At 36.5% G+C, this 27859-nt stretch overlaps 2 protein-coding genes across 3 annotated transcripts; one reads left to right on the forward strand and one right to left on the reverse strand.

The window, feature by feature from the left end:
• Nucleotides 1–369: 369 nt before the first annotated feature.
• dnajc22 (DnaJ (Hsp40) homolog, subfamily C, member 22) lies at nucleotides 370–6252 on the reverse strand. The gene is made up of 4 exons (XM_056238941.1): nucleotides 6077–6252; nucleotides 4207–4760; nucleotides 1115–1407; nucleotides 370–984 (listed from the first exon to the last, which is right to left on the reverse strand). The coding sequence occupies exons 2-4, from the start codon at nucleotides 4745–4747 to the stop codon at nucleotides 802–804; spliced, it is 1017 nt and encodes a 338-aa protein (XP_056094916.1). The 5' UTR covers nucleotides 4748–4760; nucleotides 6077–6252; the 3' UTR covers nucleotides 370–801.
• Nucleotides 6253–7075: 823 nt separating this feature from the next.
• lmbr1l (limb development membrane protein 1-like) lies at nucleotides 7076–27765 on the forward strand. Of its 2 annotated transcripts, none has more exons than XM_056238951.1 (16): nucleotides 7076–7435; nucleotides 12832–12916; nucleotides 14850–14883; nucleotides 15669–15808; nucleotides 16620–16723; nucleotides 16818–16941; nucleotides 19759–19827; nucleotides 19962–20026; nucleotides 20637–20709; nucleotides 21064–21147; nucleotides 21232–21308; nucleotides 21396–21473; nucleotides 21672–21836; nucleotides 21952–22018; nucleotides 22432–22593; nucleotides 26544–27765. In XM_056238951.1, the coding sequence occupies exons 1-16, from the start codon at nucleotides 7373–7375 to the stop codon at nucleotides 26627–26629; spliced, it is 1476 nt and encodes a 491-aa protein (XP_056094926.1). In that variant the 5' UTR covers nucleotides 7076–7372; the 3' UTR covers nucleotides 26630–27765. The 2 variants fall into 2 exon arrangements, with proteins under 2 accessions (XP_056094926.1, XP_056094934.1); XM_056238959.1 differs by lacking the exon at nucleotides 26544–27765 and adding an exon at nucleotides 26205–26537.
• Nucleotides 27766–27859: the final 94 nt, after the last annotated feature.

Raw genomic sequence — 27859 nt, forward strand, 5'->3', positions numbered from 1 at the left:
AGCCTAATTATTTATATTTGTGGGGATTTTGTTGAATGTGTTAGAAAATTAATTTTCTATGAATTAGAAAAAAATATGTTTATGTAAAACAATATACATTATGATATTCAAAATTTTAAAACCATTAATAATATAATTACTGTGATTATTATTATTATTATAGTAGGCCTACATTATTCATATTCTATTTTACTCCAAAGTGGCAAAGTGACCGGCTCAATTTTACATACTGTATTAGAGTGTTGCATTTTAAGCCTGGCCTGTAGTAACATATAGTACCATGTTAATGTACATTGCAAAATACTCTGTTTTGATGTACAGAGTCATATACTTACTAAGACTCTACTATTTACAATATACTTTCTCATATAGCCTACATTCATTTTATTTTAATGCATTTTAATGTGGGGGGACAATGAAATTGAATATGGTATATTAACTATTAATGTATATACATTTTGTTTAATATATTACTTTTTTTCTACAAAAATGTTTGAAAAACAATAATTGTCCGACCCCCTGCAGTACCACTACAGACCCTTCAGGGGTCGCCGAATCACTGTGGAAGACCCCTGTGTTTGAAACAACTCTATTCATACTGTTACCACTAGATGGCAGAGAATCCTAAGTTGTCCTATGAGGAGAATTTCTCTGAATAAAAATGAAAAACTCTTTTGTTTAGATAGTTTCCCGTTTATTAAACCAAATTGGCTTTATGAAAAAAAAAAATCCTGTTGTTCTTGAGTATGTGAAAGTTAAATCTGAGCCTTCTAAAGGGTATATGTCCTCTTCCTCAGAAGATTATTTTTTCTGTCTTGTCTTGTGTCTGTCGAGAAGTATCTCATATGCCTCCTGGATCTGAATAAACATCTGTTGTGCCTCTGATTGCTTATTGGGGTTGTGATCTGGATGCCACACTTTAGCCAGTTCCCTGTAGCTGCGAGTGACCTCTTCCAGAGAAGCTTCTTCTGGCAATGATAGTATCTGATTGTAAGAAAACATTATAATGACAAAAACATCATCAATTACCTTGTGATTATATGTAAAACACTACAAAGTGAAAAGTATAAATGTTAGATTCCCTGTTGACCACTTAAAACTGTACTGAACTCACCTTCAGCGCCTCCATTTCTTTTTTACTATACTCATTAAGAATTATTTCCAGCATCTTCCTCCAGCTTTCCTCGTAGAAACCCCCTCCTGTCAGGATACATAACAGACGATATGGCAACAGCAGAAAATACTCCAGGAGTCCTTTGAGCCATGGAAGGAACCAGAAGAAATCAAGCAGGGCCGCTATACAGTCCGATATGTAGTACAATGTGGCTGTGGTGTTGTGGAAAACACAGTATCCCAGCGGAGCGGAGAAAGCCAGCACACCTAAACTTAGACGATACAGACGAGGCCCTTGGGAAGATTGACACAAACCGGGTTAATTAAACACATTTATTGCACATGAATGATGTAAGACCAGATTGACACATATTTCCCAAAAGTGATGACCGGAGGGGATATTTGTTTTTAATGACCCTACAAGTTGAACCATCAAAATATGTGTGTGTATAATATATATATATATATATATGGGAGAAAAACAAAAAAAACACTAAACTTGGTAGCTGTATTGTTTGCCTTTTTTGGAAAATAATTTTGTCAGAGAAATGACTTTATAATTATTTTGCACAAAAAAAAGGCGAGCTACAGATATTATTTTACTATGCAAAAAAATGCATAGAAAAACAAAAAGCTCATCAGGACAAAAAAAGCACACATTGAGTACAACATAATCAGTTATTAATATTTTGTTGGTTCTCTTTTGTTATTGCATGTGTTAATAACTACGCAATATGCTTACAAAATCTTAAAAATATATAAATAATATTTGAATAAAGGGTGAATATGTCAATTGTCCAAGGCTAGACATCACTTTTGGCCACTACTTTATAAAATATGACTAACACTATACAATAAGGTTTAATTTCTTAACATTAGTTAGTTAAAATGAACTAATGATGAACAATAATTCTACAGCATTTATTAGTATTAGCTCATGTTAATCTCAACATTTACTAAAAATTTTTTTAGATCAAACATTGTATCTGTTAACATTAGTTAATGCACAGTGAATTAACATGCATATCATTTTCTTTATTAAAGGTTCTCTAAGCGATCCTGGGTGACATCACTTCTTGTTGACGTTCGAACTATTGTCAAACAAAACGGAGGCTAGCTAGACCCTCCCTCCTCCTCATCCGCACACTAACCCCCCCAAACCCTTCTTGTCGGTCATTGGCTGGAACAGTTTGTTATGTTTCGGGGAGCGGGTCGCTGCAGTTTGTTTTTGTTGCTGTTTGTGGAGCCTGGGCTGTCTACAGAGATCGCGTTTCTTTACAGTGTGTTCAGAGGACAGGCAGCCCAGCGGATAGTGAGGAGATGTTTGCTGTATGTGACAAAAAATGTTTTGGCCAAAAAACGCGCGACATCGCTTAGAGCACCTTTAAGTAACATTAAAGTCGCCATGAAATGGAAATTGCTATAGTCTTTTCTTCCCTACTGTGACGTATATCCAGGTGAAACGGCTTCTCGAGCAAGAAAAAATGTAGGACGGGACTTGATGTCGTTGCAAAGGGTCAGACTCAGGAAATTATTTTGATTAAAGATTACAAGCAGGGATGTAGTGGAGGCTAAACGCACGTAAACGCCGTTTACGCACCTCCCAATATTCGGAAATAGCGTTTACCCACCTCCAAGGTGCGTTTATCCACCTCTAAATTGCGTTTATCCACCTCTAAATAGCTATACATCCCTGGCTATAAATTAAGCTTATGTCGTTTTAGTTTCATATTGTTCATTATTAGTTTCATAGGTTGTTAAACCTAAGACGAACTCTTTCATATTGCCTGCATTAGGCTACTGTCAGTGTTGTTGACTTTTACTGACGGTTGCGCTGTTTACGCTCGCGCAGCCTCTCGAGGAGAAATCTACACAAATGAGCGCTCACACACACTCAGTTAACAAGATACTGCCTATAAAAAATCTAAATGTGGAGTTTTTATATTTTTAACATATGTTAAGCAACCTCAATTATTTTTCCTGAACACCATCACGATTGAAAATGTGACATTTATTTCCCTACAACAGTTCAATAAACAGTTAAAATTAAGTCACTTACATTTTAGATGCAATATTGGCTGTTTTTGTTCTGTTTCAGCAGCGAAAATAGTTCCAAACAAAAATCACAGCAGAACCACGGCGCATCTCACAGGAACACTCGACCTGTTTTCATTACTGAATAATTCAGCATTTTGAACGAATTGATTGAGTCAAAGATTCAATGACCCATTCATAAACATCTGTCTCATTCTTGAATGAATCAGCCGTTTGAACAAATCGTTTGAATGATTCAATGACTCACTCATTAAGACGGTCGCCTGCCGCCACCTACTGGCGGTTTCGTGTTATGTTTAAAAGTAGATCATTCTTTCCAACGTTTCTTATTTTGTAAATTTAAATCAATTTCATAACATTATTTTATGCAATTGGAATTTTTCAGTGTAAATGATTTAATTTGATCAGCCCTATAGTGTCTTATTATTCGAAATAATCTAATTTATTGATCAAATTTAGGAATTTAAAATGAAAGATGAAGCATACATTTAATAAGATTGGGGGAGGGGATGCCCTTTAAAGGTGCAGATATTACAATATGCCGATTTAAATATCAAAGCTGATTGAACACTGATGAGAATATTGTTTCAGAATAAAAAAAATAATAAAAAAAATCCGGACGAGAAACTTTTTTACTCGGACAAGTGGATGACAGATTAAGCGTATGAAAAGGCTTAATGTCGAGCCCTACCTATATAGCAATGTCATCAGGAGATACACATACACCGGTAGGCAGTGGCCCACCTTACGGGGTGACCACGTCGTGGTCCACCAGAATTTATAGTTTACCCACCTCTTTTTTTACCACTACACCTCTGATTACAAGGGCACGTGTATTTTAATGAAAATGATGTGCACGGTTATATATAACACACAATTATTATAAATAATCAGTTATAATAATTATAGTGCAATATTCCATAAAAAACAAGACTTGCAAAATTTTATTTCATGGTGACTTTAACAAATGTTAATGCATTAACCATAACAAATTAGACCTTTTTGTAGGCCTATATAAAGTGTTACCATCCATCTCACCCAGTGGCTCTGGCCGCAGAGGTTTGAACGTGCTGTGCTGTGCAGCGGTAACACTTGCAGCTATGCTGATGGGCAGAGGTGAGAGATTGCTGCCGTAGAAGATGGAAGACGTGATGATGCACGCAACAAAGGTCTTTTGAAGGTCAGAGGTCTGCTGGCCCACAGAGGACACCAGATGCACACCTGCACCTATGCTCAATGGCAGCACTAGGAAGTAGAAGAACCTAAGAGAACTGAGGCTTATTAAAGCCACCGAGCCAAAGTAAATACCAACACAAATTTGACCGGCAAACCGGATCAGGCCTACTGGTGGTGGCGGAGTGGCACGTGGATGTCTAACATGGGCTCTCTCTGCTTCATGGTTGGCCTCGCCCACATACGATGGGATCCGGAAGAACTCCCTTGCCCAGCCGATGCCAAAACCACCAAAGGTCAGTATCCAAAGAAGGGCATGGCTGTCTCTGCCCAGGTAAATGTGATGAAGGCCAAGTGGGCCACCCATGGCCCACAAGGCATATGTGATCAGGAGCTTTTTAGCCATGAGGTCATTCTAGCTGCGCACAGGAACATGAAAAAGAAGTAATTTTCAACTAAGGAAAAAATATGATATTTTTGCTGCTTGTTCAACTTAATTTCATTATTCAATCCACTTAAATATATCAAATTGATGTTTACTTAATCAATTTGTTTTAGGGATACAAGAACTGAATTTACTGAAACTAGTTCCCATGATGCTTTGTATGGCTGGATCAGGAGAGTAAATGTTGTTATTTTATGTGTTTTTGAGTAAAGGGAAATACCTGTTAATGTTTAATGTTTAGTTATATTTGAGTTTCTGTTTTTGTGTTTTTTTTTTATCATCATACTTAAGTCTAGCTTATGAATTAGTTGAAGGTGGCTACATTAATTAATATAATGAGTGTCAGTGAGCAATAACTGTACAATAGACCTTAGTCAGGGTAGCACCATACTTCATTTTTGACAGGAAAGAAAACGAGGCTGTGAGAGATACAGTGCATTCAATGGATTGTACAGTTGTTTAACAACAATCCAATTGATCAGCTGTCAAAACGTCTTTCTGAAAAAAACTTTCACTAGACAAAAACTCCATTAAACAAGTTTAGAAGTTGTGAGAATTATGTGATCTAAGACCTTTACACAGTGCGGGCCATTGAGACGGAAAGTCTATCCCTCACAGCCTCGTTTTCATCAGCGTTAAATTCAATGGTCAATATGGTCTATGGCAAAGACTGGCAGTAACTTTTAAATGTACAGCATGAATGTCATTTCCATACTGGACAGACTTGAATAAATCAAATCTACTCAATATAATTGAGCTGATATAACAAAACATAGTTGATTAAGTGCAACTAAAAATGCATGTTTTAAATTAGGATCAATTCTAAATACTTGCCTTAAAAAACTGAGTAAAATCAAAAAGCCATTTTTTTTAGTGTATTAAAGCAGATTAGCCAATAACATGATTATGAAAAGTGCTTTATGATAAATTAGGGACAAGCATGTCATGTGGACATTATATAGTATTTAAAGGAATAGTTCACCCATAAATTAAAATTCAAAGCTTTTATGTAAGATGTGTAATATAGTATATAAATCATAATTACTTATTTTATAATTGCTTTTTTGTAACTTGTTTCTTTTTGGAACTTGACATTCCCTGGTCTGCATTTATTTCCACTGAGTGAGAAGAGCATATTTTGGTATATAACTTCTCCTTTGGTATTCCACAGAAGAAATTAATTCACACAGGGGTGAATTATGGTTTTGATAATCTCTCTTGTCTCTCTCTTATATCCCCAATATCACTGGCTTTCAAGTTATAAAATCAAACAGGTCACTGTTCTCTTACCTGCGGGACTGAGAGATCAAGCTTCATTCATACATCAAATAGTTTTAGACGACTCCTACAACAAGGTCAGCATTAAAAATGTAAGAATGCATGCAATAGATCACAGCTTTGAAGTTAACTTTAAATTTAAATCATTCACTTTCTGAAAATAATGTAACCTATGGACTTCCGTGTTTGCGCTAGTATGGACTTTGGTTTGATGATGACACGGGTCATAAAGAGTAAACTTTGATTTACCATATCTGTGGACACAAATAAGACACAGAACATTAGACATTTGCTAAAATGCATTGGACTAAACTCTTTTTGCAAGAGTAACCCTTACATGCTGTGCTGCTCAGACTGTAACCTTAAACACATTTCTGTTAATATACACTACTACAGTTCAAAAGTATAGGAGTACGATTCATTGTAAGTAACTGCTGTTAAACATTAAACAGTATAGGCCTATAGCCTACATTGGTACATTTGGATGATTGTTGTTGAAACAGCCATGTGTGGCTAAATGTACCCTCCCCTCTCCCTTTTTTTTATTTATCTAATGTGAAATATTCCATCATTAGGGCATAAAGGCCTGGTTTCACAGACAGGGTTTAGATTAAGCCAGGATAAGGCTTTAGTTAATTTAGGACATTTTGAGCTTTTTTAAAATGTGCCTTAAAAGATTACTGGTGTACATATCGAGACAAAACAAAAGCACTGACATATTTTAAGATAGGCTATGTCAGTGCAAGTTCCTTTCAATTAAAACAGCTCGAAAGTTTAAATATGCTACTTTGATATATTAATAATTTGCGTTCATATTTTAATACATATATTTTTTCTATTTCATATATTCTATTAGGCCTACATCATCCTCAAACACGAAACTATTACATTTTTATAACATTTTGTATTATTTTATATAATGGTCTGCAAATGTTCACTATTGATCAAGTTTCATTGGTCTTAAATCCGCCTCTTCCTCCTCCCACAGCCCAGCCTCTCCAGTAGATGGAGTTTGAGAGCGACTGGAAGATTCATTTGAGGAGCATCTGTGAACACGCTGACTCGATGAGTTCAGTGTCTTTTTCGCTGGTGAATAATCATTTAAGAAGCTTCTATCCACCTCAATGAAGTGAAACAGGAGTAGTTCGCTGACTTAGTGACTATAGAAATAGCAACTGCAATACGTTTAGAGGTGGAAAGCGTTCGTTCGAGACTTGAGACAAGTTTCCACGTAAGCTATTATCTTCTCGGAGACTCAAATGCTTTGCAAATTATAACCGAGCACACGCCGAGACATGGTTTCAAAGCATGGAAACAGAAGACGTGACGGTTAGAGAGCAACTATTTCACGACCGAGTCCGAGAAACCATTGTGAGTTTCCCTCTTTTTTCTGCTTTTGTTTACATAGTACCGTTTGCAGTGTTACAATCTGAATGTGCCCTTGTGTTTGTCCTAATGGTATTCAATAATAATTGATTGATTAGATGATTGTGTGACGTTATACCGATAACTGTGCACGAGTACTTATGTTCTTTCATAAAATATTGATTGATTTCACTGTGATTAGACAGTTTGGAGTGTGCTAGTGTTATCTTTGCTTAATACATTTCATTATAAAGTAGAGTAACGTGTACACAATCAGACTCTGGGGTAGTCTTTTTCTTACTTAAGTGCGAACAATGACATGATGCAGCTGCTCGTTGTGAAATTTAACAGTCTTTAAATGGCACAATATGAGCCTTCTCCGCTTTGTGAGATCTGGAGCTCATTTTGGAGAACAACAGCTGAGTTTTTGGCACCCTGGTGCATGAAAATGTCTTTGTCAACACCTAATAAAGAGTATAACTGAACTTCAGACCTCAAGGACCTTACAGCAAGACACTGGGGGTTAACCTTTACTCCTTCACAATGATGTATCTTACTCAGCATTTTAAACAAACAGTTTGGTGCAAAATATTTTTAAACGACTCATCTTTCAGATTATGTAATTCACTAGCTGCAAAAACTAACCTCTTAGAACTAAATCCAGTGTTCTGTAACATCAGTTCAGAATTAGTTCTAATCTTGTTGGAGCTGTTGTACATTATTGCCTTCATGCTTTGTTTTTCTACACAAACAAGCTGCTCTTTAAAGTCTGTTTTCAGATATTTTAAGGGCATTCACTTTTATTTACCGGTATACACACTTCGTTCCTTTTCTGCTTCTGTGATGCAAAGCTTCTGTAATCCTCCTAAAAAATGAAATGCCCCTCTTAGTGAAATGCACAGATGGATCACACTATTGTAAATTGTTTTTACTATTGTCCTGCCCCAGGCCTTGGGCACCACCACCGAGCTCATGCTGTCATGGTTATTGATCCCTTGGTCACCGAGGCTTATCTGGGATTTATAATTTAAATCAGTGATTTAACTTGTGGGTTTTTTGACCCAAAAATGCATCTGCGATCTGTTCTGATAGGATCACGGATTACAGGGAAAATAAATAATAAATATACTAAATATAAACTAAAAATACTAAAATGCAACTAATCATAGTTGTTTGTTGTTACTAGGTAGCAAAATATCAATTCAACTTTGAATATTGGTGGAGAAAATGCTTCACATATGTTTTGTTGTTGACGTCAAAGATTGTGCGTAAAGTCAGGCTGTCACTCAGTAATATGACTACTACACTACCAATAGAATATTTGACTCTGTGTTTCCTCACTTTATGCAGATAAATCACCTATATATATATATATATATATATATATATATATATATATATATATATATATATATATATATATATATATATATATATATATATATATATATATATATATATATAAATACTTTTTGACAGTTTTTTGTTTTCAGTTTTCTTTTCCATGCTATAGCCTATAGTTCAATGTAATTCCAATGAAGTTCTTTTTCTTGCTTTTGTGTGAAAATCAGTTTATGTCCTGTGTTGGGTCACCTTTTAATGCCCAATCAAAAATCTGAATTTTGAAGTGAAACTAGTTTGAGGAGAACAACTGATTTAAATAATGTGTGAATTTTGAAGACTTTCTTATGCTCATCAAGACTGCATTTATTTAATCAAAAAGAGCCAAATTAAACCGAAATATCATTAGATTTTAAAATGAAAGTTTACTATTTTAAAATGCATTCAAATATACATTATGTATTCCCATGATGGCAAAGCTGAATTTCCAGCATCATTACTGTATTTCCGGATATTTATTTACACTAATATCAAACAATTGTTACCACAAGTTGTTACCACCTAAATAAAATTAATTTAATTTAAATTAGAAGCTAAATTAAACTAAGAATGCACTTGGATTTAATATGTCAGATGATAACTTTTTTGTTGGTGGATTCTTGGGTGGAACTCAGAAGTATTGAATTCCCACTTGTAAAGCAACACAAAATGTATGACAATGGCTCAGTTTGTACTTGGTTGATTTTCAAGAGAGCCAACCTGTTAGAGGGAGTAGCTGATTTGGAATGGTTCCCATTATGTAGATGTGCAAGGAATGCAGTGTGCGTGTAATAGACTTTATTAAGGTGCGTATCTGAACATGCCGTTTGCCTTCAACAATAGAGGGCCTTTTGTATTTACGTCTGCAGAGGTTAATAGTATTTATTACGAATATATTTGGACTTGTATTATTATTTATTACTCATGAAAACAAACTTGAGTCTTGCATTTTCTAAATGTTCTACTATAATTCTATCTAGTAATGAGGTTAGTACCTGAGAATACACTGTAGTATGTTATGATATATTGTTCATTTATATATAACTGATTTTGTGTTTGATTTTAATTTGAAGTTACAATTGTTCAGATTGAAAATGTATGTAATTTGGCATAAATTACTTGATTTATTTGATTTGCTTGTCATAAATGAATAACACACTGTGTTGTTTGTATATCATAAATGTAATAAAAACACTGTGAAAATAAATTTTAGGGGCCAACTAACATTTTTAAAAAGCATAAAGTTTCTGACACTGGTCTAAATATTCGCCTCCTTAACGGCCCGGTTATTAGTGTTTTTGTCCTATATGTCTGTCCTTTTGCCAACCTATCCCAGCACACCATGAGTGTTGTTTTCTCATTGTGTCAGTTCGCGGTCGCTCTATAGCTGACTGTTTTGTTAAATAGGCTTTCACTTCAAGGAATAACTTGGGCTTCGTTCCAGGTCTTGTATTGTGCGCCGAGGATTATTCAGAGTGAGCCCTAAGATTCAAAATGTTTGAGCTCGGCCGTTTAACCAGCCCTGCCAAATCGGTCAGCAAATACACTGGTTGCTGGTTGATACTACGAGTACGCTCACATTTTGTGGCCAGTCTCAATACCATTGACCCAAATTGATGAAGAGGTTTGAAAACATGCCCACCATTGCCTGCATATTAGTTAAGGCAAACTTTCTTTCTGTTTAATGACCTACGACAGACAGGGTATTATCAAATGTTGTCATTGTCCACCCTTGTGGTTGTTTGAAAGGATTTAAAGGGGATAGTGCACCAAACAATGAAATTTCTGTCGTCATTTACCCTCCCTGATGACGTTCCACCTGTGTGAAGTTTTTTTTCTTCTTCTGTGGAACACAAAAGATATTTTAAAGAACTGTTTTTTTCAGTTGAGGCCAGTGTTGTTTTAAGCCCAATGGCTTCAATAGTGTAGACAAAAAAAAACCTGAAGTATTTTGCAAAATTTCTTTGACTGGTAATACAATGAGACCAGACATGTATTCTCATGTTGTATTCAACTGTGTTAGGCAATCTTTTGTTTCAGTTTTAACACATTCTGTAGTTTAGCTTGGCTGTTTCAACTCTGGTTCAGTGCATGCTGTCTTAGTCAAAGGAGACAAACTATTCAAATGCTGAGCACAGATGAGTGAGAACACCTTTCAAAGCTCCAGAGATATATATCCCACAGATCCATCCATTGTTTTCCCTGCTGTTGGCACTTTGAAGACAAAATCCCAGCTTCCTGTCCCCTCCCTTATCCCTCTTCCTCTTGCTGTCATTCTTCTTCTCTTTTATGGGACATACAGTGCTTCAGAATGTTTAGTTCACTTATAAGTTTAGTTATAATCATCAGGTCTTATGTTTCTCAAACGAATTGCATACACATGAGGATCTTATATCTGAAATTAGGTTAGAGGTTAATCATGGAATTAGAAGGTTATTGTCATGTGGACAGATCCCACTGCAGGATGAGAATGGGAACTTGGGTAGAGTCATGCATTGACTTTTTTTCTACTGTTTTTTTCTACTTGCATCTCTACTGTATGTTATCTTCTGGTAAATCTCTACATTTTACCAATCTTTACTGTAATCTAATCCCAGTTGTAACTGCATGGTTTAAATCTTCATTTGCATTTGAGCTGTAATCTTCATCCTCGATCTGGTGCTGTTACCCTTATTTTTAAATCTGTATTGGGTGTTCATTAATTAAGAATTCAGATTCCTCAGAAAGGGGACAGCTGGCTTTAAAAAAAAAGGGACACTCTACCTATTGATTCACTTTCTATTGCTTTTACATTCTAGGACACAGCAGTTTGTTTATCACTGCTATACCATTTTCTTCCTATTATCTTTATCAATAATACGAAATCTAGACCTATAACATCTTTGACTGGTCTAGTCTAATCATTAAGAACCAAATGTCCTTGATTAGGAGTTCTTATGTCACAGAGCTATAAAGACAATTCTGGACTGTGCACAGCAGCGTGTAATGTATCAGTGATAATGGGGCTATGTTGGTGTGTCTCATGACCTCTGCTCCATCACAGGCTCTCTGCCTAACGTGTTCTTGATAACGTAAATTGGCAGGCAACACATCTAAGCAGTGCGTTTGCATAGCACGTCTTGTAGCTGCCTGTTCACGACTATATTGCTCATATTAACTGCATGACTCATACTGCAGATGCCTGTGAGAATGTATGTAATCTCTGATACTCTGCAAAGTGGCATTTACACCCAATATTCTAAGAAAGATTGTGATTGTTCCATTGTGGAACATAAAAGGAAACGTTTTGAAGAATGTTCACATTGGTTAAAAAAAATGTACAAAAGCTGTCACTGGGACGTGTGTACTTTTTAAAAAGGTTCTAACATACAATTTAAGCACTAATATGTACACTTTTGGTACAAATATGTTACCTGAGAGTGTATAATGACATTGGGTGCAGGCAAAGGGAGGGGATCTTAGTTCCTAAAAGGACAAAAAAGGGACTGGAAAAGTTAGCTTTGTGAAAAAAAAGCGAGCTGACAAGAAGAAAATACAATTTTCATTTAGAATAAAATGTGCTTATAAACTAGCACCTTCAGTTACAGTTGTAATCAAAATTATTCAACCCCATTGCAAATCAGGTTTATTTGCAGACTTTCAGAATCAAACAAAAGTAATTGAAATAGCATAACACAATATTAACATGGTGGTGACTCTGCAGAAGTCATTAAAAGTAGCTTTTTCTTTTGAATTTGGGGAAACCACTTGAAACATTTGTTGAGCTATTTCAATTACTTTTGTTTGATTTTTTTTTTCATTGCAAACAGCTGAAAGTCTGTCAATTTTGCCAATAAACCTGATTTGCAATGGGGGTTGAATAATTTCGATTACAACTGTATGTTCCAGCTTCAGACCATTTCCCCCCCTTCTGATGTGAAATATTCAGACTTCTTCAAAGACAAGCTTCAGTGTATTTGTAAATGTTTCAAATTTCATGTTTTCAAATTGCACTGATTTTCTTCTTTTTTTTTCTGCTTTAGATTTGCGTGCTGCTTTTCATTTGCCTGTACATCTTGTCACACTTCATTCTCACTCACTTCAAGAAGAATGCCGAGTTTGTCGCCGGTAAGTTAAATGTGACACCCAGGACCCACAGCACTTGTTTGGTTTAATGTATTACAGTCCTCCAAAGCACACCTGTGATTTACTGCAGCTGCTCTGTGAGCTGAACAACATTTCTAGTCTACACACACTTGACTATTTGTTGGTCAGCACGACCTGACATGGTCATTCTCCTGCATTTTCCCAAAATGCTTACCTAATAATTTTCAGATAGTGAACTACTACTGTATTCCCTCTGTTATTTGATTAATAGTTTTGGTGTTCTTTAGCTGTGAAAATGAAATCATCTTCAGAATAGAAGTCAAAGTTTCTGATTGCTGTCGACAGCAGTAATGTAACGTTGAGGGAGGGCAGCAGTGTGGATGAGGAATGTTCCCGCGAGATAAACATAGGCCCCCTGCCCGAGCACTGCTTGAGGCTCCATAGGAGAACTCTACTTCATGTTTTGGTGTACACCCCTTTAATTTAACTCTCCGCTCTCTCCTGGTTCGGCTAAACCTGCTCTCAGTGGAAAATCTGAGGGATTGTTTTCTCATGCCTGACATGTTTAAAACACATCAGGCTTGTTTAGACTGTTGGAGAATTGTTAGGAGCCGCGCACACAGGATGCATTCTTGTTGTTCAAAAACAGGTACAGCAGAACAGAATGCAGGGGTGTTGAAATATTTTTAATGTAATACATTTTATAATTTATTTATTGGCTTTTTACATTGTTCCATTTATTGATCTATGACAGCTAGGTACAGTGGAACAGAATTCAGGGGTCTCAAACAGATTGTTTGCATTGGTAATTTTTTTGATACCTTTTATAATTGTCTCCTATCAGTGGAGAGGAAAGTGTAGGGAGAGACTAGGGAAATCATTTCGAATTTGAACCTGGGGTCCTGTAAGCACAGCTGCTCCTGTGTCAGTGCAACCTTTAAAAATGTCCATCTACCACATGCTTACATGATCAAAAATGTAAAAATAGTGCAGAGGAAAGTAAGAACATGTCCTGTGTTAGACATACTAGGGGGAACATTGTGTACATAACTATTAGCCAGACTGCTAGATGGTTGAAGAATTGTTTTACAATTTGTTAAATTATGCAAGTTAATAATTATATAGGTCAGAGTAGACTGGAAAGGAAAGTGTAAGGAGAGACAGGAGAAATTGGTTCGGTCTTGAATCTGGGTCCCCGTGAGCACAGCAGCTCCTGTGTCATGGCAGTCTGTAAAAACGATCGGCTAGCACTTTTACATGATCAATAGTGCAGAGGAACATAAGAAAATGTCTTGTGTTAGACACAGGGAACATTGTGTACTTCCAGCCAAACCTTTATCGTTATGATACATATTCTAATTTAGGAACACAAACAAAATCACTGCACAAGATTTGTTGCTCAATTTTTGTGTATTTTTAACACCTCTATAACTCAGTCCATTTCATAGACTAAACGTGCACCAGTCGTGGAGGGCTAAAGTTGTTTCTTCAGTTGCATATTGGTTGTTTTGAAGGATATGTGCAGAAAACCTGTTCTGCATTAGGTTTAGGGCTCTCCCAGGAAATGTCACACATATCTACCCTGGAGCTCTGTCACACACTGGGCATGTTTTGCTTTTCTCGCAGGAGCATGTTTGAGGTTTATTTTTCATTCTCTCTGCCTCATGTTCTCAATCAGTCCCTGTGATTGCGACAAATTCCTCTTTAAATGGATATTGTTCTCCTGCACGTGCAATAATGAACGATAAAACGGCGATGGCTTCCCAAAAATGTTCAAATACATTTTTGTTTCCTTTATGGAATAGCTTCATAATGAATCTGGGTCCTTCTGGGATCTTGTTATTTTGTTCAATTTAGTTTCAAGGTTGAACTTGTGAGTCTAGTCATCAATATGTCTGCAGTGGGATAGTGTTGTGGACAGAAACTTATTTCCTTTTCCTTTTTTTGCCCACAGATGACATTGAGGATGCCACTGTCAACAAAATTGCGTAAGTAATCAGTATTTAAAGAACCACAAGAAAAGGGGGAATAAAGGAGATAGTTCACCCAAAAATGAAAATTCTGTCATCATTTACTTAGCCTCAAGTTGTTCCAAACATGTATGAATTTCTTTCTTCAGCTGAACACAAAAGAAGTTCTTTCGAAGAATGTTGGAAACCAAACAGTTAATGGACCCCTTTGACTTTCATAGTATTTTTTTTATTTCCGTCAAAATATCTTCTTTTGTGTTCAGCCGAAGAAAGAAATTCATACGGATTTGGAACAACTTGAGGGTGAGTAAAATCATTTTTGAGTGGACTATCCCTTTAAGTAAAGGATCAACGTTACATGGAAATTTAATTTCTTATTATTTGCCACATTACTGTTGGATAATGCACCATAATAGCTAGAAATTTATTTAGCCATTATTTCAGCAAGCTCAAATTCAGTCTGGCTCCCATTTTTAACATTCAATAAATTCCAAATGCATAAAATCAGCTCCCACCTTACTTCAGTAATTATATATCTCATTTCACTCAGAAATGTCACATTATGGCAGTAAAATGGTGCATTGCACAGTAATTCACTCTGACTTTAAGTAAAGGACACGCTGCTGGTTAGTATTTTGTTTTTTTTATTAGTTTGCCCTGAATGATTGTAAGTGAACAAATTGCCCTTTGGTCTCCAGAGTGGCGTTTAACATCCTCCTCCCTTCACAGCTGGCACTATGTCAAAGTAAATGGCTGCAAAAACATTTCCTCGCCCTTCTTTGATTGTTTTTCTCACTCCGCAGGCTGTGGCTGTGTACATTCACACTCTCAGTGGCCGTGTGTGCAGTGCTGCTTCTGCCCATCTCTATCCTGTCCAATGAGGTTCTGCTCACATTCCCACACAGCTACTACATGCAGTGGCTCAATGGCTCGCTCATCCACGGTACAAACACACGCACTAATGAAAAACTACGTTTGCTTTGCACACTTGGATTATGTGTTTACCATATCGGTTTACAAAAAGTCAATAGAGTTATCAATATACTAATTACAACTTCATTAGGTTCTCAAGCAGTATTTTGTCACACAATCTGAACTGAAATGGTAATGTTTTTATTCCCACAAGGACTTAGTGTGGGAACACAAACTAATAAGTCTTACAGCTCTGTGTTAGCACGTGTTGGGCATGGTAGTGAGTCTGCTAAGAGTATGAGATGTTCTGGCTGTAAATCCAAGGCCACAATTTAGTTGAAAATCCAGATTTATTCAGTTTGCCCGCATTTGGTGAAATGCTGTTCTATAGTGCACGTGTAACACCAGATCTCATTAACTGCACATGGTTGCCCCCTAGTGGTCTGTAAGTGTACTATATTCTTTGTATTCCTCCAAATAACCTGGTAGTTCTTCTGAGCACAAAATATTATACATACATGGTTAAATATTGTTGATGTGTACTACTGTTTAGAATGTAATTTATTCCTGTGATGGAAAAGCTGATTTTTTCAGCTTCAGTGTCACATGATCCTTCAGATATCAGTCTAATATGCTGATTTGGTCCTCAAGAAACATTTTTATTATTAGCACTGGTTAAAACATTTGTCCTGCTTAATATTTTTGTGGAGACCCAGAGCGTTTGAACAGTAGTGTTCAGACAAATGTTATCATGCAAGTTTGGGGTTTTTGCTTTTTAATATGGGAAGAGTACAAAATCATCTTTCAATTAATCACTCATTCTCCTTCTGTCTCTGTTTCAGGCTTGTGGAACCTAGTCTTCTTATTCTCAAACCTCTCTCTGGTCTTCCTAATGCCATTCGCCTACTTCTTTACTGAATCAGAAGGATTTGCTGGGTCCAAAAAGGTAAAATGATGTAATTAGTTTAACAGTAAACACATCTCTATAGGATCTGAATTCAGATCTGTATTTGTTCAGTTGTTGTGTTTTCCTCTGAAAGGGCGTTATGGCACGGGTGTATGAGACTGCAGTGATGCTGCTTCTCCTCAGTCTGTTGGTGCTGGGCATTGTGTGGGTGGCATCAGCTCTTCTCCATCACAGCACCGCCCGTGAGAGTCTTTACGGTAAGGGCAGCAATGCAACATTAGAGGGGCCATTCCACCGAATGGGTGACATTTGCTTGTTGTAACTCTTCAAAATTAAACTTTATTTTTTATCTTTTTCAACATTGAATCTAATACTACACATATTTAACTATTCAAAATGTGTATTGGTCAATCTCAGGCAACTTTATTTATTTTTTACAAGGTTTAAGCAGAAGATGGGCGCATGTTTTCTCAATCCTGTTACCGAAAATCATGTCCCATTTAAAAAGCAAGTTTAAAAGCATGTCAATTAATTCCTTTGTTTTCCCCACAAGAAAGTGTTTATTTTAACGAAATTGTTGGTTATATGTTCAAAAAATTGATATTTGTTACAATAAAATCACTATTAAGGCAAGGTGTATTTTAATAAAAAAACACAAAGCCATTTTTTCATTTTAAATAAGACCGAAGCCTCAAGTTTATATATATATATATATATATTTTAATTTATTAAATAATTGTATAAATTATGGGCCAAACAAAACTGATAAAAATAGTGGTTTAATTTATATTTTAGAAAAAGAAAAAAATAGTAACAGGACTGAAAGTAACAGGATTGAGTTTTTAAGCAAAAAGTTATCAAATACATGCATATGGCCACATAGCATAGATGCTAATAACATGAGGACACTGAGCCATTTCTAGTGCCTTACCAAAAGTTAATATTTTTAAAATAAAAAATGTAAATCTAAGAAAAAGTTTAGGTAACAGGACCGTATGTTGAGATTGACCTTCTCAGTCATAGTTACAATTTCATCAAATATACAGAAATTAAAATGAGAGGACTTACTTATGGTCGCCCCATTGCCTTCAGAAGATCCAAATGATGCAACTTACTGTTGAAAATGTGTCTTGTGGAATATTCTACGTTTTTCAGAGGCGGGATGTAATAGGGTAACAGGACTGAGTGTAAACCCGGGGACATGACTAAAATATGTATTTTATCTAAAAAATTTAATTTTAAAATTTAATTCTCTTTAATTGTAAAGCAGATTGGATATAAAGTTACACAACAATGCAAAAGAAATCAGATTTCTGAAGTATTTTAATCATTATATTTCATGGTAAAGTTTAGAGATAGAGAGTGGGGACATGCAGAAAATGCTATTTTTTAGTGTTCTATGCAGTTTGTATTAATTTTTTTAATTATACATTTTAAATTTGTAGTTAGCTTAATATGCATGACATTTTGCTTAATAATAAAATGTATTTTAGAGTTAATTTTCATGCAATTTTATACATATAATGTCCTGGGGACAGAAATGTCACCCTTTCGGTGGAATGGCTCAGAGACTATGTGCTGCACTTGTTCAGTATCTTTGATTGAATGGATCACATCACAGTTTTTTTTTTTTATACTTTATTTTTTATAGTTTCATCACATATATACAAAAATTATAATTAGTAAAACAAACAAACACAAACCAACGAAAAAAAAAAAAAGAACAATCTGGATCACCTAACATTACAATTTAGTGAATGAGATACATCAACTTCAGACCTCTTCTTGTCGTTGGGATGTAAATACAGTCCATTTTCCCCAATTATTTGTGCATTGATCCTCTTGAACTCTTATCTTATGAGTCAACCATTCCATTACACTTATTTCAGACACTAGTTTCAGCCATTCATCTTGTGTTGGGGGGTCCGGCTTGTACCATCTTTTCGTAATGGCCTTTTTACATGCTGCTAACAAAATTTTAAACAGGTATCGGTCTTCTCTTGACACAATGTTTCTTTTCATATTACCAAAATACAGCACTGAACATGACTTGGGTATATCATAACCCAAGATTTCAACAATAACCAAGTGGACATCCTCCCAAAACTGTGTAATAACAGGACAGAGCCAAAAGACATGTGAATGGTTTACATTTACCGCTCCACACTGTCTCCAACATGGTTGTGGTACTGACAAAAATTTGCTCTTAATTTTAGGTGTAATGAAAAATCGTATTACATTTTTCCAACAGAATTCCCTCCATATACGAGACGATGTGGTAGATTGTTGTGTATTCCATATATGTAACCAGTCTTCTTCAGATATATTCATACCTAGCTCTTTTTCCCACTTCTGCTTGACATATGACGTTGTATTTCCCTTCCTCTCCATCAGTTGCTGGTATAATGTAGATATTATTCTGTATTTCCTTGAGTTGTATATTCCTATTATAGTTCTAATTATACCGTTTTCCCCCAGATTTACTTTTGGTTTTACTTCCTTCATATAAAAATCCCTTAATTGTAAGTATCTGAAATGATCCTGATTGTATAATGTAAAGTTTTGTTTCATCTCTTCAAAACTCATAAAATTCCCGTCCTTCATTACTGTACACAGTGCTGTTATTCCATTCAGTCTACATTGTTGGAATCTCTGGTCAAGAGTATTCGGGGTGAAGTGTCTGTCATAAGCTATCCATCTAAGTAGAGGGAGATCTGCCTCTAATTTATATTTTCGTATTATGCTGAACCACAATTTTAATGAAAACTGGGTGATAGCATCTATCTGTTTAAATAAATCCTTAGCTTCCCCTTCATCCCCAATAAGACTTTGAATTTCCCTCCCTTGTACATACTGCTCTAGAATTTTCCATTTAGCCTCGTAATCCTTAGCACACCAGCAGACTAAAGGTCTAAGTTGTGCTGCATGAAAATATTCCTTAAGATTTGGGAGCGCCATACCTCCTTCACACATCACAGTTTTTAATGCCAGATAGACTCCCACATTTCCTTTTAATTGCATAAGAGCAAGATAAAGGTTTTGTAATATTCTGCTCTTTTTCTTGTGTTTTTCAGACCTGTGGGAATATTACCTGCCCTATCTCTATTCTGGAATCTCACTTTTTGGAGTTCTGCTGCTTTTGTGTAAGTGAATATGTATTTGTATATAAATTTTTTTTTTTTTAATTTTAATCATTTGATGATTAACATGTAGTTTGGTATTTCATTGCTTTTGACTTCTCATATATAGATTTGTTGCCTTTTTTGTCTTGTAACAGTGTGCACACCTCTGGGTCTTTCACGTATGTTTAGCGTCACTGGGAGCTTATTGGTCAAACCTCGGGTAGGTGGACAAGATAACTGTTATATATATATATATGTGTGTGTGTAAATGTGTGTGTGTGTGTATATATATACACACACATTTACATATATATATATATAAGTTCGTTTTCTATTTTAATATATTTTGTATATAATATAACTGTAATTCAGTGTCACATGATCCTTCAGAAATCATTATAATATGCTGATTTGGCGCTAAATGAACTCCTTTTTATCAATGTTAAAAACAGTTGTGCTGCTTACTTAATATTTTTATGTAAACTTTGTGTTTTTATTTATTGATTTTACATTACTTTGTTCAGCACTTTGGATAGCTTCGCTATGGTTAAATGTGCTTTATAAATAAAATTTACTTACTTACTAAACTACTGTGATTCTTGGATGAATAGAAATTTTAAAAGAATAGCATTTATTTGATACTGTGATATTTTGTAATATTAAATGTCTTTACTGTCACTTTGAACTAATTTAATGCATCCTTGCTGAATAAAAGTATTAATCTTTCAAACAAAATAAAAAATAAAACCCCTAAACTTTTAAATTATAGTGCATATATTTAAAGAGAAATTAGAAGTGTGTGAAGTTAAGTCTTCTCTTTTTTTTTTTAGTTGTTGGAGAACTTGGAAGAAGCAATGAACTGTACACATTTTGAAGAGGCCTCTCTTTCCAGGAAGTTGAAAAGTGAGTGTCAGGATGTGAGAGACAAACTGGCTGCTGTTAAGGAAGTGGGCCCACCTTATAAAGATTTCTCTTTCTTTCTCTCATTTTCTTTTTTATTGTCTAAAGCAGTTTTTTCTGGCATTATGAACAAGGATTTACATTGCCAAAACATGGTTTCCTAAACTTATAAATACTCTCTCTCTCTCTCTCTCTCTCTCTCTCTCTCTCTCTCTCTCTCTCTCTCTCTCTCTCTCTCTCTCTCTCTCTCTCTCTCTCTCTCTCTCTCTCTCTCTCTCTCTCTCTCTCTCTCTCTCTCTCTCTCTCTCTCTCTCTCTCTCTCTCTCTCTCTCTCTCTCTCTCTATCTGATGTTTTAGGTAACACCTCCTGTTGGATCAGTGCAAACGTAGAGGCCATCAACAAGGAATATTTGAGTGTGAAGTCCAAACGTATTGCTCTAGGTACGAACACGCCTGTCAAACGGTTAAATACATTGATAATTGAACTATCATGAATTGCTTTTCATCCTTATTTCTTCCATTTAGAGATGAGGAAGAGAGTATCTCCATGGCAACGCAACCTGGGATACCCAGTGGCCATGCTGCTACTTTTAGCTTTGACTGTAAGAGTAAACCTTATGGAATTCAAAATACTTATACTGGCTACGATTAAACCATTGTGCTAAAACAAAATGTATGGTGTTTCTCAGGCGGTGTGTGTGCTGATGGTCTGTTTCCATGTGCTGGAACTGCTCTTTGATGAATCTGCTATGCCTAGAGGGATGGAGGTGAGATACATGACAATGGGATTCATATATGGACCTGTAAATGTAATTCATGGAAAAAAATTTTTAAGAGAATTTTATTTACCGTACTCTAATGTCCTTCTACCATATTCTGCTTTTTTTTTTCATTCCACAAAACAAAAGAAGTGCAGCAATCATTAATGATCATAATCTCACAATAGTTGGCTTTCTCTGTTGCAGGACCCTCACTTGGGGCTTGCCTCGTTCTCAATGTTCGGTTCTCTGGGAGCTGCAGTGCAGGTGGTCATCATCCTGTATCTCATGGTCTCCTCTGTCGTTGGCTTCTACAGCTCTCCACTGTTCACCGGTTTGCTGCCACGTGCACAGGACACTACCCTCACACAGGTACAGAGATCTCCTATACTCGTCATGAAACAACAGTAGAAATAGTGCTGGATATCTCGCATTCAGATGCTGTTGCTCTTTATAGTTAAATAGATTTTTTTACATCTCTCCACAGATTATAGGGAACTGTGTTTCTCTTTTAATACTCAGTTCAGCCCTGCCTGTTTTCTCCCGCACATTGGGTAAGTATTTTACAATTATTAGTCATTATTTAATGTTTTTATATGTAAAATGTTATTTAATGGCAGCATGATTTTGAGGTCTGTTGTAGGCCAAGACACAATTTGCATATTTTTTTGCTGATTTTAGAGAAAAATCGGCTAAATTATTATGAATGAATTTAAACTGCTAAATGTAGCTGAGTGTACTACACATTTATTGGCGGTTCAAAGCATATTCATATTAGTGAAAATAGTTAATAAAAGGACTCTTGAGGGCCATGTCAAACTTCATGAATAACAAGTTTAATTTGTAATCTTTTGTCTGTCCACAAGATGGCATTAGTTAGCAATAATTCAGCAATATGTGTCCATTGTGTATTACAATTTGAATTAATACTTTATAATTTTCCTCTTTTTCATGTAACTACATGTAGGAATTACAAGGTTTGATCTGCTTGGAGACTTTGGACGGTTTAACTGGCTCGGCAGTTTCCACATTGTTTTCCTGTACAATATGCTTTTTGCTGGACTCACATCCGCCTGCCTCATCAACACAGTCACATGGGCCTTGCAACGAGAACTCATCCGTGCCTTTGGTTAGTCTTTTATATTTTTACTTGTCTATTTAGTTTTAGTTTTGGGGGAAGATCCCTGTGATAATTTTTTATTATTTATTTACCACACTATTTTGAAGATGCTTTTATTCTTTTGAAATATTCTGTGGAAAATACACTACCAGTCAAATGTTTGGACACACCTTCTCCAGTGGTTTTTCTTTATTTTTTTTTATTATTTTGTACTTTTTTTTTTTTTTTGTACATTAATACTGTTGTACATTAATATTATTGTACATAAATACTGAAGACATCCAAACTATGAATGAACACGTATGGAATTATGTAGTAATCAAAAAAGTGTTAAACAACCCAGAATATGTTTTATATTTTAGATTGGCCAAAGCAGCTACATTTAGCTTTGATGACAGCTTGGCACACTCATAGCATTCTCTCATCAGATTCACGAGGTAGTCACCTGGAATGGTTTTTAATTCACAGATGTGCCTTGTCAAGAGTTCATTTGTGACAGTCCTTCTTAAAGGTGCACTATGCAGGAATTCTGTTTTTGTCAAACAGCGACCCCTAGAGTCGCTGTGGAGTACTTGTACTGTCGTAAATAGCACTCACGCAGAGATGGCTCTGCACTCACGGCCTGATCCCCTCCCCCTGTACACCGGTACCTGTTCAGTAGGATGGAAGCTGTAACGAGTTGAAATAAGGTGTGGCCCCTTTAAGAGCTGCACAGAGTTTAACAGAGTTTAACTCTTAAAGTTAAACTTTAAGAGTTTAACTGTCGGCAGTCTGTATTGTATGTGCGCCTCGAACACCACATGTATACGGCGCCGGGTTATTTCTGTTTGATGCTTATTTTATCAGAATTTTATCAGATCTTTTTTGCCGTAAAGCAATTCGTTACATCGCGAGACCTGATATCACGCGACACTTCCTGATGCGTCCTGACACGTCCCGCCGGCTCAAAGTTGCAAGTGTGTTTTTTTCCGCTCACATGCGATAGGGGGGTGCGAAACGACCACCATTCAACCCGAAAAGAGTAATATAACCTTTCCAATGACTCCGAAGCTGTTCGATTGAGGTAAACAACCTGCATAGTTCACCTTTAATGTGATTTAGACCATCAGTTGTCTTGTGCAGAGGAAAAGCGGGTACAGAGTCAATAGCCAAATTAATGTTACTACAACTACTGTACAAATCTATATTATGGCAAGAAACACTCAGTTCAGTAAAGAAAAAAAAGACAGTCCATCATTATTTTAAGAAATGAAGGTCAGTCAGTCAGAAAAATCTCAAGAACTTTGAATGTATCCCCAAGTGCAGTCGCCAAAACCGTCAAACGCTACGATGAAACTGGCTCTCATGAGGAGAATCCCAGGAAAGGACCAAGAGCTACCTCTACTGCAGAGAATAAGTTTATAAAAATTACCAGCCTCAGAAACCGCCAATTTGCCAAATGCTTCTCAGAGTTGAAGTGGCAGACATATTTCAACATCCACTGTTCAGAGGAGACTGTGAGAGTCAGGCCTTCATGGTCAAATAATGGCAAAGAAACCATTACTTTGGAAGAACAACAAGCAGAAGAGACTTGCTTGGGCCAAGAAACACTGATTTGTATAATGACTGGATTGCTCATTGCGTTCTAAACTGCCAGCAGGTGGTGAAGCCACCAGAAGTGTTCGAGCGGCCATCTTGCCATTCCCTACCGACAGAGTGCATCATTAACTTACAGCCAAAACATCGACCAAAAATCACCTGATTTGGAGTGTATCAATCGCACATGAATAGTTTTTAAGATATATGTATGTACATTAATGGATACTTCGACTGTTATCTTTAATGTTTACGGGCAGTATAAGCGATTGTAATCGTTAAGATGGGTGTGTCTACATCACACTGCCGACACATAACTAAACTATCTCAAAATAGATCTAAATGTATGTTTATCAAAATAGTCTATGTACATAATTATGCAGGGAATATTAACCTTGAACATATATCTGGGATTAGATGATTTCCTGTTAATTTAATAGAATGTAAGGAAATACTAGGGAATACCAATATGGCAGCGTGGTGGCTTCACTTTTAACATCATGAGCAATCCAGTTCTCTATATAGATCAGTGGCCAAGAAACACAAAGAATGGACATTAGGAGGGAGAGCGTTTTCACATTTAGCTCCGAAGCTCTGGAATAGCCTTCCTGATATTGTTCGTTGCTCAGACTCGTTCTCCCAGTTTAAAACTAGACTAAAGACGCATCTATTTAGCCAGGCATTCATATACATTTTTTATCTTACAGTTACTGTAAATTCAGCCTCTACTTCATAAACGCCAGAGGAGAACTGGCCCCGACTGAGCCTGGGTTCTCCCAAGGTTTTTTTTTCTCCATTGGGTCATCTGATGGAGTTTTAGGACACCATCGGGTCACTTGATGGAGTTTTTCGGTTCCTTGCCACTGTTGCCTTTGGCTTGCTCAGTTGGGGATATTCAAATTAAATGACCCATCATACCACTGATCAGCTCTACCAAACTTGGATGTCTTTTTTCAGTAATAAACAAACACTGTTAAGTTGTTTTGATCGATACTGTGAAGCAGCTTTGATACAAACTTGATTGTGAAAAGCGCTATATAAATATACTTGACTTGACTTGACTTGACATTAGATCAGTGTAAAACTGTTCTTTGGTCTGATGAGATTGGAGATTTTGGGTTCTAACTGCCGTGTCTTTGTTAGAAGTAGAGAGGGTAAACGGATGGTTCCAGAATGTGTGGTTCCCACTGTGAAGCATGGAGGAGGGGGTGTGATTGTGTGGGGATGCTTTGCTGGTGACACTGTTGGTGACTTAACCAGCATGGCTACCACAGCATTTTTCCGCGACATGCCATCCCATCTGGTTTGCACTTAGTGGGGCCGTCATTTGTTTTCCAACAGGACAATGACCCCAAACACACCTCTAGGTTATGTAAGAGCTATTTGTCCAAGAAGGAGTGTGATGGAGTGCTGCATCAGATGACCTGGCATCCATAATCACCTGATCTAAATCCAGTTGAGATGGTTTGGGATGAGTTGGACCAGAGAGTGAAGGAAAAGCAGCCAACAAGTACTCAACACCTCTGGGAACTCCTTCAAGATTGTTGGAAAACTATTCCAGGTGACTACCTCTTGAGGCTGACTGAGAATGCCAAGAGTGTGCAAAGCTGTCATCAAAGCAAAAGCTGTCTACTTTGAAGAATCATAAATATAAAACATATTCTGGGTTAATTAAGTTTTTGTTGACTACATCTTCTTATGTTCTGTAAGAATGGTTCTGTATGTGTGGTATGCATGTATGTAAACTTATTTTTTTGTAAAACACTATATAATACATATAACTCTTTTGGATTTGGACTTTAATGCCTTTTATTTCCAACATGACACCACATATGTTGTATATAGACCTTAACTTGTTTTGACCTTTTTTAACGGTTAATTCTAACATTTTATCTCAAGGAAAACGTGCAAGGAGAAAGATTTGTGCATGTACACATTGTATCTTGAAAGGACAAGGGGTGTGCACTATGCTGCCATTTGCCAGTGTTTGTAGTTAGTCTTTGGGTGAGGTGTTCCTCACACAGGCCATGTTTCTCTATGGGTAGGTCTCTTTCCTCAGATAGAAAAAGCACAATTCTCTCAGGAAAGTGAGAGGGGACAGAAGGGGTGAAGCGGCGTTCCTTGGGGACCTCAGGGCGTCAAACTCCTTCTGGAAGACACACACCCATCGCCCTCCGCCCAACACAAACAACACTGCTGAATGTGAACACACACTCATAGACCATCTTCAGATAGCATTTCTTTTTCGTTACTCCCCCTACTGGCTTTTGTTCTTTGATTGATTTGCTTTTAACCCAAACATCGCCCGCCAAAGTTACCTTTTCTGGTTGTTAGATTAGGTTTAGCGCTCTAATGTTCTTTACTCTTCTGTTTCCTTTCTCCAGGTCTCCACAGACTGCCTCTGACTGTGTCTCGTTCAACCATCCCCCTCAAACTCCTTCTGGCCAATGGGCTCTCAAAGATTCATTGAAGAGCGATCAGCCTTTTCATATATCATTGGCTATTGAAGCCCATTACCTTCTGGAGATGGTTCTGGATCCCATTCTGTGGCTTTCTCCTATTGGACCAGAGCTATTTTGCGTCCATTTATAGGTGAATGGTCACCAAACCTGTTTACAAAGGTTGCCTGAACGATATATATCGACTGATGGAATTTCCGGAGTGGGTTTCTGCAACCAGTTTTATGCGTTGTTTACTTCAGTAATATTAATACATATAACTGCATTTAAAAGGGATGTCAAATCACTGGACGCCTTGAACTAACGCCTTATGAAAAATGAACAATGGCTTTGGAGGACTTTGACATGCATCCAGAAGAGCTATTTCAGAGGATGACATCACAGCCATGACCACGTTTCCTTTTCCTGGTGGTGGAATGAGAGTGTTGAGTTCTGTCCTGGTGGGCCCCCCACGCTTTCCCCTTGTATATCACTATTTTTAGTGTCATCCAATGAATCCAATCCCTGTTGTACTGTGGGTCCTTATAGCGGGAAGTCCATTATGATGGGGTTTGTCTGCTTCTAACTAAAGTGAAGAACCTGAGAAAAGGGATGAAAGTGGAACAAGTGAGACTGATCTTGGAGATTATATGTTTGGTGTGAGAAAACATGGTGGGATTCTAGCTTGAAAAAGACACTTTTTGGAGAGTTTAGGTTTTAAAATGTATGTTAAAGTCAGACTATGTTTGCCATTGATTTCAAGCTTTAGGCCAAGAATACTGTGAATGTTTAGGGATTTTGTTCCTGTTTTTGTTATTTCATATGTGAAACTTTAATGTGCAATATAATATTCTGAAATGTTAACACAGAATTATGCAAATGTAACTCTACTGCCTTCCAGAAACTCGTGCAGATGACCAAAAGAAGGTATTTGCTTTAAGAACACCTAAATTGGGCAATAAGGTCACAGTTTGGTTAGTTCATACATTTTGGGTTGAATTGTGTGGCGGGACAATCAACGCACATGGCCGTTTCCTGTTTCATGGACACTACAAGAATGTGATTGATAAATGTAGACTTTTTGATTCGATAATCACTAGTTTTATAGAGTGCGGTATTTATGATGTACACATTTTATTTGCTGATTATATTGTTGTTTATTCTTTTGTATGATTGTATTATTTATGGATTTGTTTCTGTATCAGCATCATTTTAAACCAATTTCATTTCATGTCAAACATTTTGTTTGTCCCAGGAGGTAA

Source organism: Rhinichthys klamathensis, unplaced genomic scaffold (genome assembly GCF_029890125.1).
Source record: "Rhinichthys klamathensis goyatoka isolate OS25496 unplaced genomic scaffold, OSU_Roscu_1.1 h1tg000020l_1, whole genome shotgun sequence".
NCBI lineage: Eukaryota > Metazoa > Chordata > Actinopteri > Cypriniformes > Leuciscidae > Rhinichthys > Rhinichthys klamathensis.

Excerpts from the sequence above, each read along its gene's own strand:
- dnajc22 (XM_056238941.1), bottom strand. The coding sequence starts at position 4,747 with ATGGCTAAAAAGCTCCTGATCACATATGCCTTGTGGGCCATGGGTGGC. Across the intron at positions 1,408-4,206 it reads TCTGCGGCCAGAGCCACTGG|GGCCTCGTCTGTATCGTCTA; the intron begins GTGAGATGGATG and ends AATCTTCCCAAG. Across the intron at positions 985-1,114 it reads AAGAAATGGAGGCGCTGAAG|ATACTATCATTGCCAGAAGA; the intron begins GTGAGTTCAGTA and ends TCTTACAATCAG.
- lmbr1l (XM_056238951.1), top strand. The coding sequence starts at position 7,373 with ATGGAAACAGAAGACGTGACGGTTAGAGAGCAACTATTTCACGACCGA. Across the intron at positions 21,309-21,395 it reads TGCTACTTTTAGCTTTGACT|GCGGTGTGTGTGCTGATGGT; the intron begins GTAAGAGTAAAC and ends GGTGTTTCTCAG. Across the intron at positions 22,019-22,431 it reads TGTTTTCTCCCGCACATTGG|GAATTACAAGGTTTGATCTG; the intron begins GTAAGTATTTTA and ends AACTACATGTAG.